This window comes from Sinocyclocheilus grahami, unplaced genomic scaffold (genome assembly GCF_001515645.1).
Source record: "Sinocyclocheilus grahami isolate Dianchi unplaced genomic scaffold, SAMN03320097.WGS_v1.1 scaffold63.1, whole genome shotgun sequence".
In the NCBI taxonomy this organism is placed as follows: domain Eukaryota; kingdom Metazoa; phylum Chordata; class Actinopteri; order Cypriniformes; family Cyprinidae; genus Sinocyclocheilus; species Sinocyclocheilus grahami.
In genome coordinates, this window is record NW_015505242.1 from 268,853 (window position 1) to 282,932 (window position 14,080).

The following is a 14,080-nucleotide window of genomic DNA, read 5'->3' on the forward strand; positions in this document are numbered from 1 at the left end:
CTACAACTGAAAAACCCCTATAACTCCACAACCATTTGAAAAATTGGTATGCACTTTCTTTGTTGGATGTCCTATAATATCCTCTAATGCAACTCAGATACTTCAAAAAAACATGGCTGCCAGCAGCCAATCAAATTTCACATCTATAACAATGACTTCTTTTCTCCATCCAGTTATCTGAGCTAAATAAATCAGCTCATAATTCCAGTGGCAACCATTCCATACATTACTGGTTGCAACTGGGGATCAGAACATAAATCACTCCCGGTTTGGATTTTTTTCCCCCCTTAGTAAAATCACATGGCTTTTAATGAGATGCTTTTGACATGTTAGAACACAATTTCAAACTGCACACAAAGTGGTAGAATAATAATCAGATTTTCATTTTGCCAATAATTGTGCTATAATCAAAATTCTTATTTCTTATGAATCCCTGCGCTACAAATTTTTAATTAATATATATAAAATGTTGTCTGCCAATCTAATTTCTAATTACTTGTCTGATTGGCACAAAATTTAGTATGCAATAGTGAGCAAAAAAAAAACTGATTCATTTAGGTGGCATTTAACTGACACCTTTTTCAACTAAAAACTGAAAAGTCTTTATGCATTTTGCCTGTTAATTTACACAACAACAGCGTTTGGGGGGGCCTGAAAACACAAACTTTTGAAAATAGTTATTGTCTCTGTGTAAACTACAAAAATGTGAATTTGTGAAAACGGTGACATCATGCGCATGCATATTATGTGTTGAGTCTATAGGTGTGTGCGCAGGCGTGTATTGTTCTTTACAAAGGGACATCGCCAACTACTGGCCTGGCATTCAGACGTTCTCAGTCAGTATGCGAAAACTTGCAAACGAACCCTTAATCGTTGTGGAAATATAGGCCATTAGTGACCACACTGTTGTCAGCTTTGCATGGTACCTGCCCTTCAAGGTGACCTCTGGTGGACAGTACGCTTTTGTGCCTGAAGAAAATAGATTTTGTCTGTTGTTTCATACATTTCCACAGCATGTTGACTGTATATAGGATGCATTTCTGTGAGCGAATTAATAAAGCAGCTCATAACACATACCACTGAAGACTTTGTAGGCAAATTTCTTTATGAGCACACTGCACCCGAAGTCAATTAGTTTGACCTACATGGTGTTCTGGTTCACCAGGTTTTCCAGTTTATTGTTCCGATGAAAATTTGCTGCAAAAGTTACATGACATGTCGTGCCGTATCCTCGTCAAGGCTTCCTCCGTGGAGCTTCACGAAACTTTTCAAGTCCATGCAATGCACAGGCCGCTCCATGACCATGTGTCATTCTGCCAGTCCAGCAGTTTAATGATCTGAGGAGCACCGGGACCCTCATTGGCCACGAGTGTCAGTCCGATCTCTATGGGGAGGCTTTCAGAATGACCAGGCTATAAAGAAAATTTGACACTTAGATGAAGGTGGTTTCCTGAAAAGTGCTTTATTCCACAGATCAAAAGAGTTTGAAGACTCTTTTGTAGTCTGCGATTAACTTGAATATAAGATATATGGCATCAAAAAAGAGCACATTACATGTAATGCAAATGTCTGTTGCTTAACAATATTGACTTAGCTAATGATAGTGTGCTTCTTAAATCTTTGTCAGTGTAGTATTTAGTGCTTCACTCAGCCTAATAGCCTATTGCATTTTGATTGCTCTAGAAGAGATACCTTCATTGTTTTAAAGGACTCACATCATTAAAGATGCAATTAAGATAATTAGCAGAACCCTCTAGTGGAAGCTAATTGAATGGGTTAATGGCCAGGCAGGTGTGGATGTATAGTCTCTGTGGGGTATTCTGATGTTCATCTGGCCGGGAACAGAATCCCACTGTGCCTCTATTAAGGTTCATCTATGTTGGACAAGGGTTCCATTATGAAGGTCTATCGATATCCAAAACATTCATAGTAATCTACATACAGCATACCGTTCACCATCTTATCTTTGAATATTAATAATAGAGTCTTATTTAGATGCACTTATTTGTATGGTTTGCAGAGCTACAAGCTCTGCCCTCAGGGTTGAATTAGAGGAAAAAACTAAAAAAGGTTGCTTTCTAACAAACACTATGATTTCACACAGTGAATTTTGTTGTCTCATTGCTCAACTCCAGGTGGGACTCAAATGTCCCATGAGATTGAATGCATTTGATCCTAGCTTTAGGTTAGCTGATGGTTGAAAGCACAAAACACCAAGGCTATCATGTCCCTTGAGAAAAAAAGTGTGCTTAATTGTATTGAATGTGTAGTGTACTTTACAGCTTAAAATTATGTTTTTAAAATACTGTACTTTCAGATCATATAATAGCAAAATAAAAGGCCACTTAAGTGTATTTAAGTACGCTTTTATGACTATACAGTATGTTTCTTAACACAATTAAGTACTTTTAACACACTTTTAACACACTTGTAATCATGTCAAATTAAAAGTTTACTTTAAAAGAAGCCTAACTTTTAAATAATTGTTTTAATATTCTTTTGTCATGCTTTAAAGTACACTTATGTTTTGACTAACATGCTAAAAAGCACATGTAAAGTACTTGATTGTAATTTTAACTGTAGTGTGTTATTTGATATTCCTTAAATGTTCTAAATTGCAACTTCATCATTACAAATGTGTAATTACAAATATATTTATTTATATATTATATACTATATATATATATATATATTTATATATTTATATTTATACAGGACATACAGGTTTCAATAGAAATGACATTAAAGTATATTTTATTTTACCATAAATGCTTCTAAGTACATTCTGTAATACATTTGAACCATATAAGAGATAATTATGTAATTAAGTAATAATGAAATTATATATAAAGATGTACTTAATTCCTATACTTAAGTAAGACTTAAAACTCAGAAACATTCTTAAGTTCAACTAACTGCATTTATTTGTAAATGTGTCTGAAAACATTACATTCAGTTTGCACTTAAGTATATTCTTTTAAATTACGTTATATCTGTAATAAGTACTCTTTTTAAAAGAAAAGCTAAAGTGTACATTTACTCATTTTCACCAGTGGTCATTTCATCTCCAGTCAAAAACTCATTTTGTAAAGTTTTAGTTGTGACATAAAAATAGCATTTTAAGGTGTTCATTTATAATACACATTTTAAAAATGTGTCTCTGTACAAATGTAGATTCTGCTTATTCCTTATTTTGATGTGTACTTCACATTTCATGTGCTCAGCTGTCAATATAAGCTCTATAAGGATTTGTACAAATCACCCCCGTCATGCTCCTATCGGTCACAGATAGACTCTTAGTATAGGCCCTTATAGGAATCCTCTGTGTGAGTTCTGATAAGGGTTTTACTGCTTTGTAGCTGAATCAATACTGCCATCAAAAGCCCCCCAGTTCACAGAACTAATTCATGTGGTTAAGTGCCTTACAGACACCCCAGAACCGGCTATAAAAAATTAGTATGTTGGACAACATGTGATGTTAAGTAAGTGAAAAAAAAACATGTCCTTTACTGTGTTTAAGACAAGTTTCCCATTCATGTGGCAGCATCTATTAAAAGGTTGTCAGTGGCATCATGGGAATGTAGACCAATCAACTTTGTTTAGACGACTGTGTTCATGGTGGTGTCTCTCATCCTCAAGGGTCAACTGTTTGTTTAATGCAGTGAGACTGATCTATTATGGAAGATGACCTTATTACAGAACGTGACTACTTAAATTCCACTCACATTTCAAAGCTTGATTCCCCTCCATTTAATTTCTTTTAGAGTAATTAACAGCATCCACTCTGTCATATTTCATTTGTATGTATCCATGGTGATCGCACACTCGCCAACCCCCATGACATAAACCACAGGATGGATATCTGTATATGACGGAGGAGGTGGTGTTGAGTGGAGGGAGGCTCCTTCAGTCTGATGATGGGGAGATGGGTGGGGCTTGCCACAGTTTGATTTACAGTGCCATTCAAAATGCAGATTAATGGATGAAGAAATGGGTGTGTGGTCATTCTGCCCACAAGAGAGGCAGGGAGACAATAGATATAAAATATGGCTTATTCACTAATTTTAAATGGATAGTTCACCCAAAAATGAAAATTCTGTCATCAATGTCATTCTGAACCTTTATGAGTTTCTTCCTCAGTTTCTTTTTCTCAAAATATTGATGTTCTTCAAAATATCCTCTGCAGAAGAAAGAAATGCATACAGGTTTACAATGACATGAGTAAATGATGACAAATGATAGTTTATTCCTGTAAGAAAGATAACCAAAAACCTTCATGCATATTATTGCAACTTACTAGCTTCTGCTGACTGAAAATATTGGGTGGAGGACTAATGTGTGTGTGTGTTATCTCATGTTTAAGGGTGTAAGTGGCAAAGACTTCTAGATTTTCTTTGCAAAAAACTTTAAAATGAACTCTATTCTACCGATGAAAATCTAAATTTGCTACATGCGGTTTTACATAAGACAGCCTTGGCTCAATTATCTATAAATAACATAATAGTTATGGAAGGCAACTCAACCCTTGAGTGTTTTATCCTCTTTTTCTCAGCAGTGAAGTTAATTTTAGCATTAAATTCAGCTTTTATTTATGCTTATAGGTCATTTCTACACTCAGAAAAAAGATACAAAACTGTCACTGGGGCGGTAAAAGGTACTAATATGTACACTTTTAAAGTACTAATACTGTATGTACCTTTAAGATAACTAATACCCAGACCAATACCATTTAGGGAAAATAAGATACAAAGATACAACTTTTAGATTTTGTTGTACATTAGGGGTTATAGTTACACTCCAAAAAATGCTGGGTTAAATATAACCCAGCGCTGGGTTAAAAAGGGACAAACCCAGCTATTGGGTTGTTTTGACCCAGCGATTGGGCTGTTTTGATCCAGCGGTTGGGTTGGGTATATTTTGGCCCAGCGTTAGAGCTGTATAGATCCAGCGGTTGGGTTGTTTTGACCCAGCGATTGGGCTGTTTTGATCCAGCGGTTGGGTTGTTTTGACCCAGCGATTGGGCTGTTTTGATCCAGCGGTTGGGTTGTTCTGAACCCAACCGCTGGGTCAAAACAACACAATAGCTGGGTTTGTCCCTTTTTAACCCAGCGCTAGGTTATATTTAACCCAGTATTTTTTAGAGTGTATAGGGGTCATAGTGCTGGTCATTGAAGATTATCGAAAAACAAAAGGTTTTGTACATACATTTGTTATAAGTTGCATTTATTAGTTTTTTTGTGTCTCTGTCCTTAATGAATATAATTTGTGAATATAACCTAAAATATCTCTAATGGTGACAAAGATCTGCTTTAATCAATGAAATTGAATTCTGAAAGGGAGGAGGGATAGAGGATGTTGGCCTAGAGTCCCTTTCCTCAGATAATAGCAACCCTCTGCCATTCAATCTTTCCAGACATTTAAATTAAAGGTCACATGCAAATGAATCTGTAAAGGCATGGCACTCACAGTATTGTGGAAAACAGGAACATTCAGCCAGGAGAGTGAAACAATGTTAAGGTGTTTGCAAATGTGCAGTTTCTTCTTAATTGCACTTCACGTTTAATATAGTTGATTTCATTTACATTTCTGGGATTAAGAGTTTCCCAGCATTTAATGAAAATGGTTTCCATTACAACTCAACTCTCCGCAGATATCTGATATATATGCCTTTTTTCAGGTTTCTCTCTAATGCAGACTAATACAATATGTGTGTATGGGACATTTTGGGATGGTTATTAAATGTATTTCACAGCTTTGATAGATCTTTTTATGATTTTTTTAAGCACTAAAAGTGTTATACTTTACAGCTGACAATACAGTTATAGAAAACCTGATCATGTTTGCTTATAAATAAATTTCTGCCTTTTCGTTTTTCAATTATTTACACATTTCAATTATTGACGCACAGATGTGGCTCAATAAAATCTGGATTTATTGCAGGTTTAGTGGTCTGCTGTAGCTTTGAATCAGAGAATTCTCTGTAATGCTATTAACCAGATGAATTATTAATAAAGGCCGCATGAAACACATAACTGAACATAGTGTCAGTGTGCTGGTCTGGGCTCAGAGCAAATGGCATGTCCCTTGGTCCTTCTTTGATTCCAGACCGGCCATCTGCATGTTTAGACCATAGAGACTCCTCTGAGAAATATAGTCGCTGTGGTCTCGCACTGGATTGTGCACATTTTGCCACAGTCGTTTGACCATTTTATCGTTAATTGAGATTACAGTCAGAGCTGTGTTCATCTGGAAAATATCAAGGAAGTGATAAGAACAAATCTCAGTATTGTCAGCCCAAACTGACGCGATCGTTTGGCTTGACAAGGAGAAGGTTCTTGCTTCCTAATCCAAGTTAATATTACTTAATTATTTTCTGTAGGTTTAATGGCCATGTGCCAATCAAAAAAGAGTGTGTTTCTCATTCAGACGCACATCCATGCACACACATGTAAAGTATCAACATGACAAATCCATTGTCTATAGTGCATGGCTTCACTCAACACACACACACACACACACACACACACACACAGGCTGGATTCAGAGGAGGGTCTGTAAACCCCTCCTTTCAGACCAGCTCCCATAGGAACATTTTTGCCAGTCCTTCACCCTCATAATTATAATAAATTTGACATTTCTCAGATAATATTGATTTCTTTATTTTAACATTTCACAGTCAGTGATGGTCCAAAGCATTGAGAAACAGGATGTCTATTGATCTGGGGCTCATGAATCATTTCGTGTATGTGATCATTTTTATAAGGCCTTTCTACCAAACATAAATCAATATTTTATATTTCCAGCCTCGGAGAGGTGGGGTGGGGGGGAAGGGGTACAGGATCATATCGCTGGACAGAGACCTGACACCTGGAGAGAAACACCTAAACTGCAGGAATGTTTAATGACTAAGATTGAGAAAATGTTCTTGCATTCATAACTAAACATTTCAACCATTATTGCATTTGAACCATCTATCCACAAACAGATGGGATTATTCTTACAATCCTTTTGGAGGCTATCACATCTCAAAATGATATTTAGAGCTAGAGAATTCCATCTACCATGTTGATTGCATTCTAGCATCAAACCATTTGATGCTAGAGAAACATTTTTACTCGAAAACCTGATTCAACTGTTTTTCAGCCATCTTCAAATACATCTATAAATTAAGCAGTAGACAAAACTATTGATTTGTTTTTTATTCCATAATTAAATCATACATTGTTCAGAGGGATGAAATCGAATCTTGAAACAAATACTGTTCAAGGAATGGCCATCATTCATTTAACAAACTGAAATCTGGGACATTTGGACTGCCTTAGAATTAAATAAAAAATTCTGCAAAACACAGTCAATGGTTAAATTGAATGCCAGGGCCAAACAGAACGATCTGTAATGACTCAAGTGATTTCATCTGTATTTTTATCACCCAAATAATGAGAGAGAGGACAGATAGAAAAGAGGAAGAGGGCACAGACTTCTTCACTTAATGATCTTTACCAAAAAAGACAGTTTTAGGCCTATATCTTCTTTTATCTTTGCTGTACTTCAGCTTAAAATCCATATTTGCGTCCTTTGTGTAAATATCGATTCTTCAAATCTGGATTTTTGCATATCCTTCTTATTTTTCGGCATTAAACTTTCTGCTGTTGTAGAACAAATCGTAACGACTTGAAGGCACTGAGTACCTGTGTGTCTCCTCTCTCATTTGAAATGTCTCACAGGCTGTTGCATCCTGATTGTGTTTTGTTATTTCATCTGTTCAATAAAGATATGACCTTTTTAAAATTTCAGGCTACACTGAGAGACGGAACTGCTGTAAAACGATGGCACAGTTACTGTCATTTCACATAGAGCTGGAGGCTTGCTTGCTCTGCAAAATCGTCGTGGTAATTTGGGGAGAATGGCGATTATATTAAACATCAGCAAATGAGTATTAATTAAGAAAAAGGTTTCAAGCAGATTTAAAGGCTGACTTCGAAATAATTTAAACAAGATCGGTCGGAAAGCTACTTTTATATCCTACAGCATCTTAAATGATGTGTTTTTCGTAAAAAAAAAATAAAAAAAAATATATATATATGTATTTTTTCTTTCAAACAATACGAGGCAATTTCATTTGAAATTTTTCGCAAGACATTTTCAAGAATTCCTCCTTTTTGTCTTATGTAAATCGTAAATCTTCTGAAAGGCCGCCTACAAATGTTGCCATCGAAAAGATGCTATTTTTCAGGAATTTCTGGAATTAATGAAATGGTGTATGAAATACTTTACTAGAATGAAAAGGCTTTCGTAAGCAAATTCGAAAATGTAATAGAACACAAGTAAATCATATTGACAAAAAAAAACAAGAAAAAATATATAATAGTTCGGTTTATTCAGCAATACACTATGAGAGAAGCTTAACATAGAATGCAGTGTAAAAACCATAACATCATAGAAAACAATGGTCTGAAATATATAAGGATAATGTTAAGAATTTTAAACCAGTTGCACGTAAACCTCGGACATTATTTCAACATGAAATTAATACAAAGTGCTGGAAAATGTTAATAGCTCAAATCGAATTCCATGCATACCTTCTGAACTGTAAAAAAAGCGATTCATATCTTAATAGCAATCAATTTGACTAGTTAAACCATAAACACAAAAAAGTGCTCTATATGCTTTTTTGGAAATATGAAATGTTGCAGATAGGGTTTTAAAAATCCTCCTGTTCACTCAGTACAATCTCTATACTTAACGCAGAATGACTTAAAGTACCTTGTCAAAAGGATTTTGACCCCTTAAATCATTAGGCTACATCTTACACATGAGAAGTTGAATATAAATGCTTTGCAAGTAACAAACAAATATGACGCGTAACAATACAAATACATTTCCACCACACCGCATGTTTCTCAGTATATAACTGAATAGACTTTAAACAGGCATAAGAATAGTCCTTTTCTCTCCACAATATTTTCATTCCCAGTGTTTTATCAATATTCTATTGATATTATTTCCTCCGCGGTTGTCTCGAACAGGGCTGTTCACTTTTGTCCCCAGACAGCCATGCATCAAACTTAAAAATAAAAATAAAAATACCATCCGACAATATCGCTTCTTCAAGTCCGCCACATCGAGAAATCATGAAGGTTTTATGAATCTGTCGCAGTTCAGCCGATTGTTCAGAACGGTAAGGTATCGTGAAAGAGTTTGTCAATGATCGCAGGCGTGGGAACCAAATCCTCCAGTTTCAAGTAAAAGATGCGCTGCAGTCCCTGCGTGCACAGAGCGCGCACCTCCGGCAGCTTCTCCAACAGTTTAGACAACTCTCCACTGCAGGACACCTGATCCTTCAGACAGTTTATGAGCTTGTTTTGAAGATCCTCGGTTTTCTTGGACTCTTTTAGTCCGTGTCTCTCTATGGAGATAAGAAACAGTCCGTCAGAGGTGAAGCATGCTGTATATTCTGTGCATCACTTGGAAAAGGTCAGACATGTCTTACCTGTAACTATGGTGAGAGCGGCTATGCAGGAGAAGGCAGAGACGTCTATGCGCATGTTCTGAATGTTGGAAGAAAACTCGACGATAGAGTCGATCCACTCCCCAAAGCCTCGCACGCACTGCAACTTGTGTAAAACCACTCCATTGCAAAAAACAAGTTTGTCCTCTGTCAGGTTAGATCTGGAAGAAATTGTTAAAGTGATTATTTGTCTTTCGAAAAGTAGATCCGTTTAAAAACAAGCGAGTCCGTTCAGATTAGGTCTGCATACCTGTAAGCCAGACGCAGCACAAAAAGCTCAAGGAAGGCTGACTCGAAAAGCAGTTCCTGGTCGCATTTGGGCAGGTCAGTGAACCCGGGGATGTTTTCGGCCCATCCGCGAATGATGCTCATCGAAGCAGTGAGAAGATCGTAGAACTGCTGAATGTGCAGAGATTCATCTCCTCCACTATGATACTCTGGACTCGCCTGAAACTATAATTTAATACAAAAAGAAAAAGTGTCAACAGAATAGAACAGGCGAAATGATAAAAGTTTAGCATTAAATGCAACTTTACCCTCTTATAATTTTAGTGCAAATTAGACAAATTCTACTGTTAATTGAGTTGTTAAAATAGTACTTCATTCATTAAAGCTTAACGTTTTACACAATGTTTGATGCTTACTTTAGAGTAGTCCAGTCGGGCCATAGAGGGGTTGGAGTCCATATGCGCTCTCACTAGGGCGTTCAGGAGGTTGACGGGTGTCATAGAGACTGGAATGTCCTGCGGACTTTTAGGTTTGGAGGGGAGGCGACCTCTTCGACCTTTTAAACTGGCTGTCCTCACAACTGTAAAAATATATATTGGTTATATAAATTGCACTACTATATTAGACCACATCCCTGTGATAATACAGTGTAACATGCATCATTTTAACGAAACATTGGAGATGTGAATACAATTGAAAAAGTGCTTGACATTACCTTCCTTTACCATCCCTACGACCAGGCACTTTTGAAATCGGCAATACTGGCATCGATTTCGCCGTCTTTTATCCACAGGACAGTTTTTGTTTGCCAGACAAACGTATTTGGCGTTTTTCTGCACCGTGCGCTAGAAAGAAAAAGCACATGTATGTAGCGTATTAATCGCATGCAAATATACTCCATTCGCATGGACGACTTGAACTGCAATCACAGTGTGAAGTTATAATGGAATAGGACACTCAAACCCTGCACTCCAGCCCAAAGCTGTGTAATACATTCAAGGGCCGGACAGAGCAGACATTCGGTAAATACAGATCCGTGGGCAGCCATAATTTGGGGTCCCCCGACGCTCTCTCCGCGACCCCTCTTGTCGGATTAGCGAGATTATTCTATCACGATGGTGACATAAAGAGCTGTCTTAATGTCACCACTGGGAGTTCCGTTACGCTCGGTTAGGCGCGATAGGACCCTCAGCACAAACCAATTTAATTCTAGACGAAAGTAATGGTGGCAGAGATGAACGGAGGTGTCCCTAGGTGCATATTGGGTCAAATCAATACAACTGAGATAATTAAGGATAGCCTACTGTAGACCAGTTCTAAACCATGCATTTTCTTGTTCCAATCTCTAGTTAGGCTGGTAACATAGGTTCGGACCCTCCACGAACTATAATCATTTACCCCAGTGGGACTATGCCTCTAATAAGTGTCATTTGGATAAAAGATTTGTAGAATTAGTGATTTTAAAAAGTGTACCTTGAAGAATCCTTTGCACCCCTCGCAAGTGCGCACCCCGTAGTGCTGGCAGGCTGCGTTGTCCCCGCACACAGCGCATAAACCCTCACTGAATGGAGATCCTCTTGCCTGGGGTGAGGCCACCGGGCTTTCCAGTAAAGGGTGTCCGACATTAAGCGAGTGGGATAAACCCACAGCGTGCTGTTTATGTGCCGGTAATGCAAAACTGTCCAGCGCACGATGCGCACCCGGGGTGTCCGGGCCCATGGACACGTGCAGAGATCCATCGAAGCGCATCTGGCAGCTTGACATTGGCGTGTCCACAGGAGACTGCTTGAACGAGAACAACCGAGACATCGCGTTTTTACGCTGCTGGTCTATCATGTGTGAAGTCGCCAGGTAGTTCTGATGAAAACTGTGAAGGGATCCGCTGTCTTCCCACGTGTGGTGTGGAGGCGCCGGGAAACTGGGTGATTGGGAGATGTTTGGGGAGGATGGTTTATAGTATATAGGTCCGGTATGGGGTAGGCTCTCCTCAGCCTGGTGGGGCTGATGTTGATGCTGCTGCTGATGGTAGCTGTGTGCGGGTCTCTCCTCCACCTTGATGGACAGCTGATCCCCAGAGTGGGACATTTGGTAGAGACAGGGAGGCTTCACGTCGTAGCTGGAACTGTAGGTGTCCACAAAGGTGCTGAAACTGGGGAGCGAGGAAGTGACAGCAATTTCTGCGTTAGTCAGGTCCATGCTAAACTTGACAAACTCCGGTGTTAGGAAGTCGCAGCTGTACTCTCCCGTGGTGCTGTAGCTGTAACTCTGAGATGCAGGGCTGGCTCCCGGAGGTGATGTCCCATACTGAGCCTGGACGCAGGGCATGGCTGCAGTGTTAGAGAACTGAATTGTAAAGGCTTTCTCTGACAAGGTGCCTAATATTTGTTTGATAGTTTTACACTTTTGGAAATTAGTGTCTATTTATATGCAACATAAAAGATCATTTATTCTTAATTTATTTTGTTTCTGTTTTAAATAAAACCCCTTTATTTCCTCAGTTAACCCTCTGTGTAAGAAGTAGACATATATTTTCCATCGGAAAGAATGTATGCAAACTTTCTGACATACATTTCCCTGGCCTGCTTCAGTTTACCTCCGCACACCTGCTACTTTTATCTCTCGTGGAACAATCTCTGAAGTCAGTAATAGGGGCTGATGTCAGAGCGTGTCTCTCCGTGCGTTTGATTTTCTGCGAAAGAAATATTATGTATCATTAGTGATTAGTGATCTATCTTACAGTTTAAGCATGTCAGTGCGAGTTACTTGATATATTTTAGTAACATCAAGGCACTCAGATGACTTCAACTTTACTTTGAAAATGTATGCTAAGGTGTTGACAAGATTAAAATGAGTATTTTTTAAAAACTAAAAATAAAGGCAAAAGTTAAGAAACGGGCGTGCATTTTTAGTAGATGCATTGCTTTACAATCTTCCCACAAACTTGGTTTTTAAAAGCAGGTTTAAACGCTTTTTCATTAAATAAAATACATGTTACTATTATACAATTACTGTTACATACCTCAAATCGCTTTTAAAACAGTTGCAAATTACGTATCCATGTAGCTGTTCCTGTTGGTAGAAGTACCGTCTGCATGTAGAGCCAATGTCTTTGCGCACCTTACTCCTTCGACTGCACGCGAAGACTGGTGCCCGAGCGCAATGTGCCTTTGTTTATGAGAACTCTGAATGCCACAGCCCACGTGCTAAGAGGGCGTGACGTCAGCTAATCGCTGGACAGAGGGACTGTTCTTCAGCGCGCTCATTGCGCCCTGTGCGCAATTCAATCGTCCGCGCGTTTCCATACGCGGGACTGTCCGCTGGGTCAAATGAGTTGAATTTCCTACACATAATCTGTTGCGCAAAAACATTTCCCAATATAGAAACCACCTACAGGAGATCAGATCGCACTGATTTGAAGCAATGAACTGAATTTTTGCCACTATTTTGGGGACTCGCCAGTCGGGCATAATAAATCAAAGACATTATCTTCTGTTCTATCCAGTTCGTAAATGAATGCAGCAATAAGTGCTGATTAATTAAATGCCCCCCCCCCCCCCCAGACACACTTAAAGAAAGGAAAACCGCAAATTAGGAATAAAAAATAAATAAATAAAATAAAACTATGATTATGGAGAAGAGTGCAAAACACAACAAATTGCTCTACTGTTGCAATATTCTTACAGAATTTAGCGGAAAGGGGCAAATCCATGTAATTCATTAAAAATAAAAAATATATTAAAGAAAAAATGTAACCACATGCAATAAAATGTCGCTTTATAACCTTGAATCTAAAGATGCAGGGCTAGAAACACTGTTCAGTATAGTGACGCTATATCTGTTTCTACCTGCATCATGCTCAGGGAACATTTCAATAGATTAGGATGTGTTTCATCTGATTCCACTGCTCTCTGAGCGGTGAAGGGTTTCCATTGTGAGAAGGGAATCCCGCTGTAACAGAGGCAACTTTGTTTGGCCTGCGAGCTGCGTCATCGTATCGTCAGCAGCGTCCAGCTCCATGACGCTTGATGCGCTCGCGCTGAACTTTTTCAGGCTGAAAGTCTCACCTGCGCAACTGACACGATAACGTGCCTTGCAAAGAATCCACTATTTTTTTTAAATTTTTTTTAACATTCTAAAGTGCGTGCAGTATGCATAATTAAGTAAATGAGCTGTAAACAATTGAGTAATAAATTGCTCTCGGATTAAAATACTCGTCTAAACTAATGTTATAGCTATACATGTGGTCCAAATCCATTTGTTCAATTATACTGTTTCACTGAGAGTTAAACAGTGTCTTAGGTGAGTTTGTACACCGTCCCTCATAAAGAATGGTCTTACAAAACA

At 38.3% G+C, this 14,080-nt stretch overlaps 1 protein-coding gene across 3 annotated transcripts; it reads right to left on the bottom strand.

The window, feature by feature from the left end:
* Positions 1-8,447: 8,447 nt before the first annotated feature.
* nr4a2b (nuclear receptor subfamily 4, group A, member 2b) lies at positions 8,448-13,062 on the bottom strand. 3 transcript variants are annotated; one of them, XM_016271492.1, is made up of 8 exons: positions 12,756-13,062; positions 12,340-12,425; positions 11,210-12,063; positions 10,452-10,581; positions 10,153-10,316; positions 9,759-9,961; positions 9,491-9,669; positions 8,448-9,406 (listed from the first exon to the last, which is right to left on the bottom strand). In XM_016271492.1, exons 3-8 carry the CDS (start codon positions 12,059-12,061, stop codon positions 9,171-9,173), a joined length of 1,764 nt encoding a protein of 587 aa, XP_016126978.1. In that variant the 5' UTR covers positions 12,062-12,063; positions 12,340-12,425; positions 12,756-13,062; the 3' UTR covers positions 8,448-9,170. The 3 variants fall into 3 exon arrangements, with proteins under 3 accessions (XP_016126978.1, XP_016126976.1, XP_016126977.1); XM_016271490.1 differs by having other exon boundaries at positions 12,330-12,425; XM_016271491.1 differs by having other exon boundaries at positions 12,305-12,425.
* Positions 13,063-14,080: the final 1,018 nt, after the last annotated feature.

Excerpts from the sequence above, each read along its gene's own strand:
- nr4a2b (XM_016271492.1), bottom strand. The coding sequence starts at position 12,061 with ATGCCCTGCGTCCAGGCTCAGTATGGGACATCACCTCCGGGAGCCAGC. Across the intron at positions 10,582-11,209 it reads GGTGCAAAGGATTCTTCAAG|CGCACGGTGCAGAAAAACGC; the intron begins GTACACTTTTTA and ends TTTTCTTTCTAG. Across the intron at positions 9,670-9,758 it reads GTGCTGCGTCTGGCTTACAG|ATCTAACCTGACAGAGGACA; the intron begins GTATGCAGACCT and ends AATTTCTTCCAG.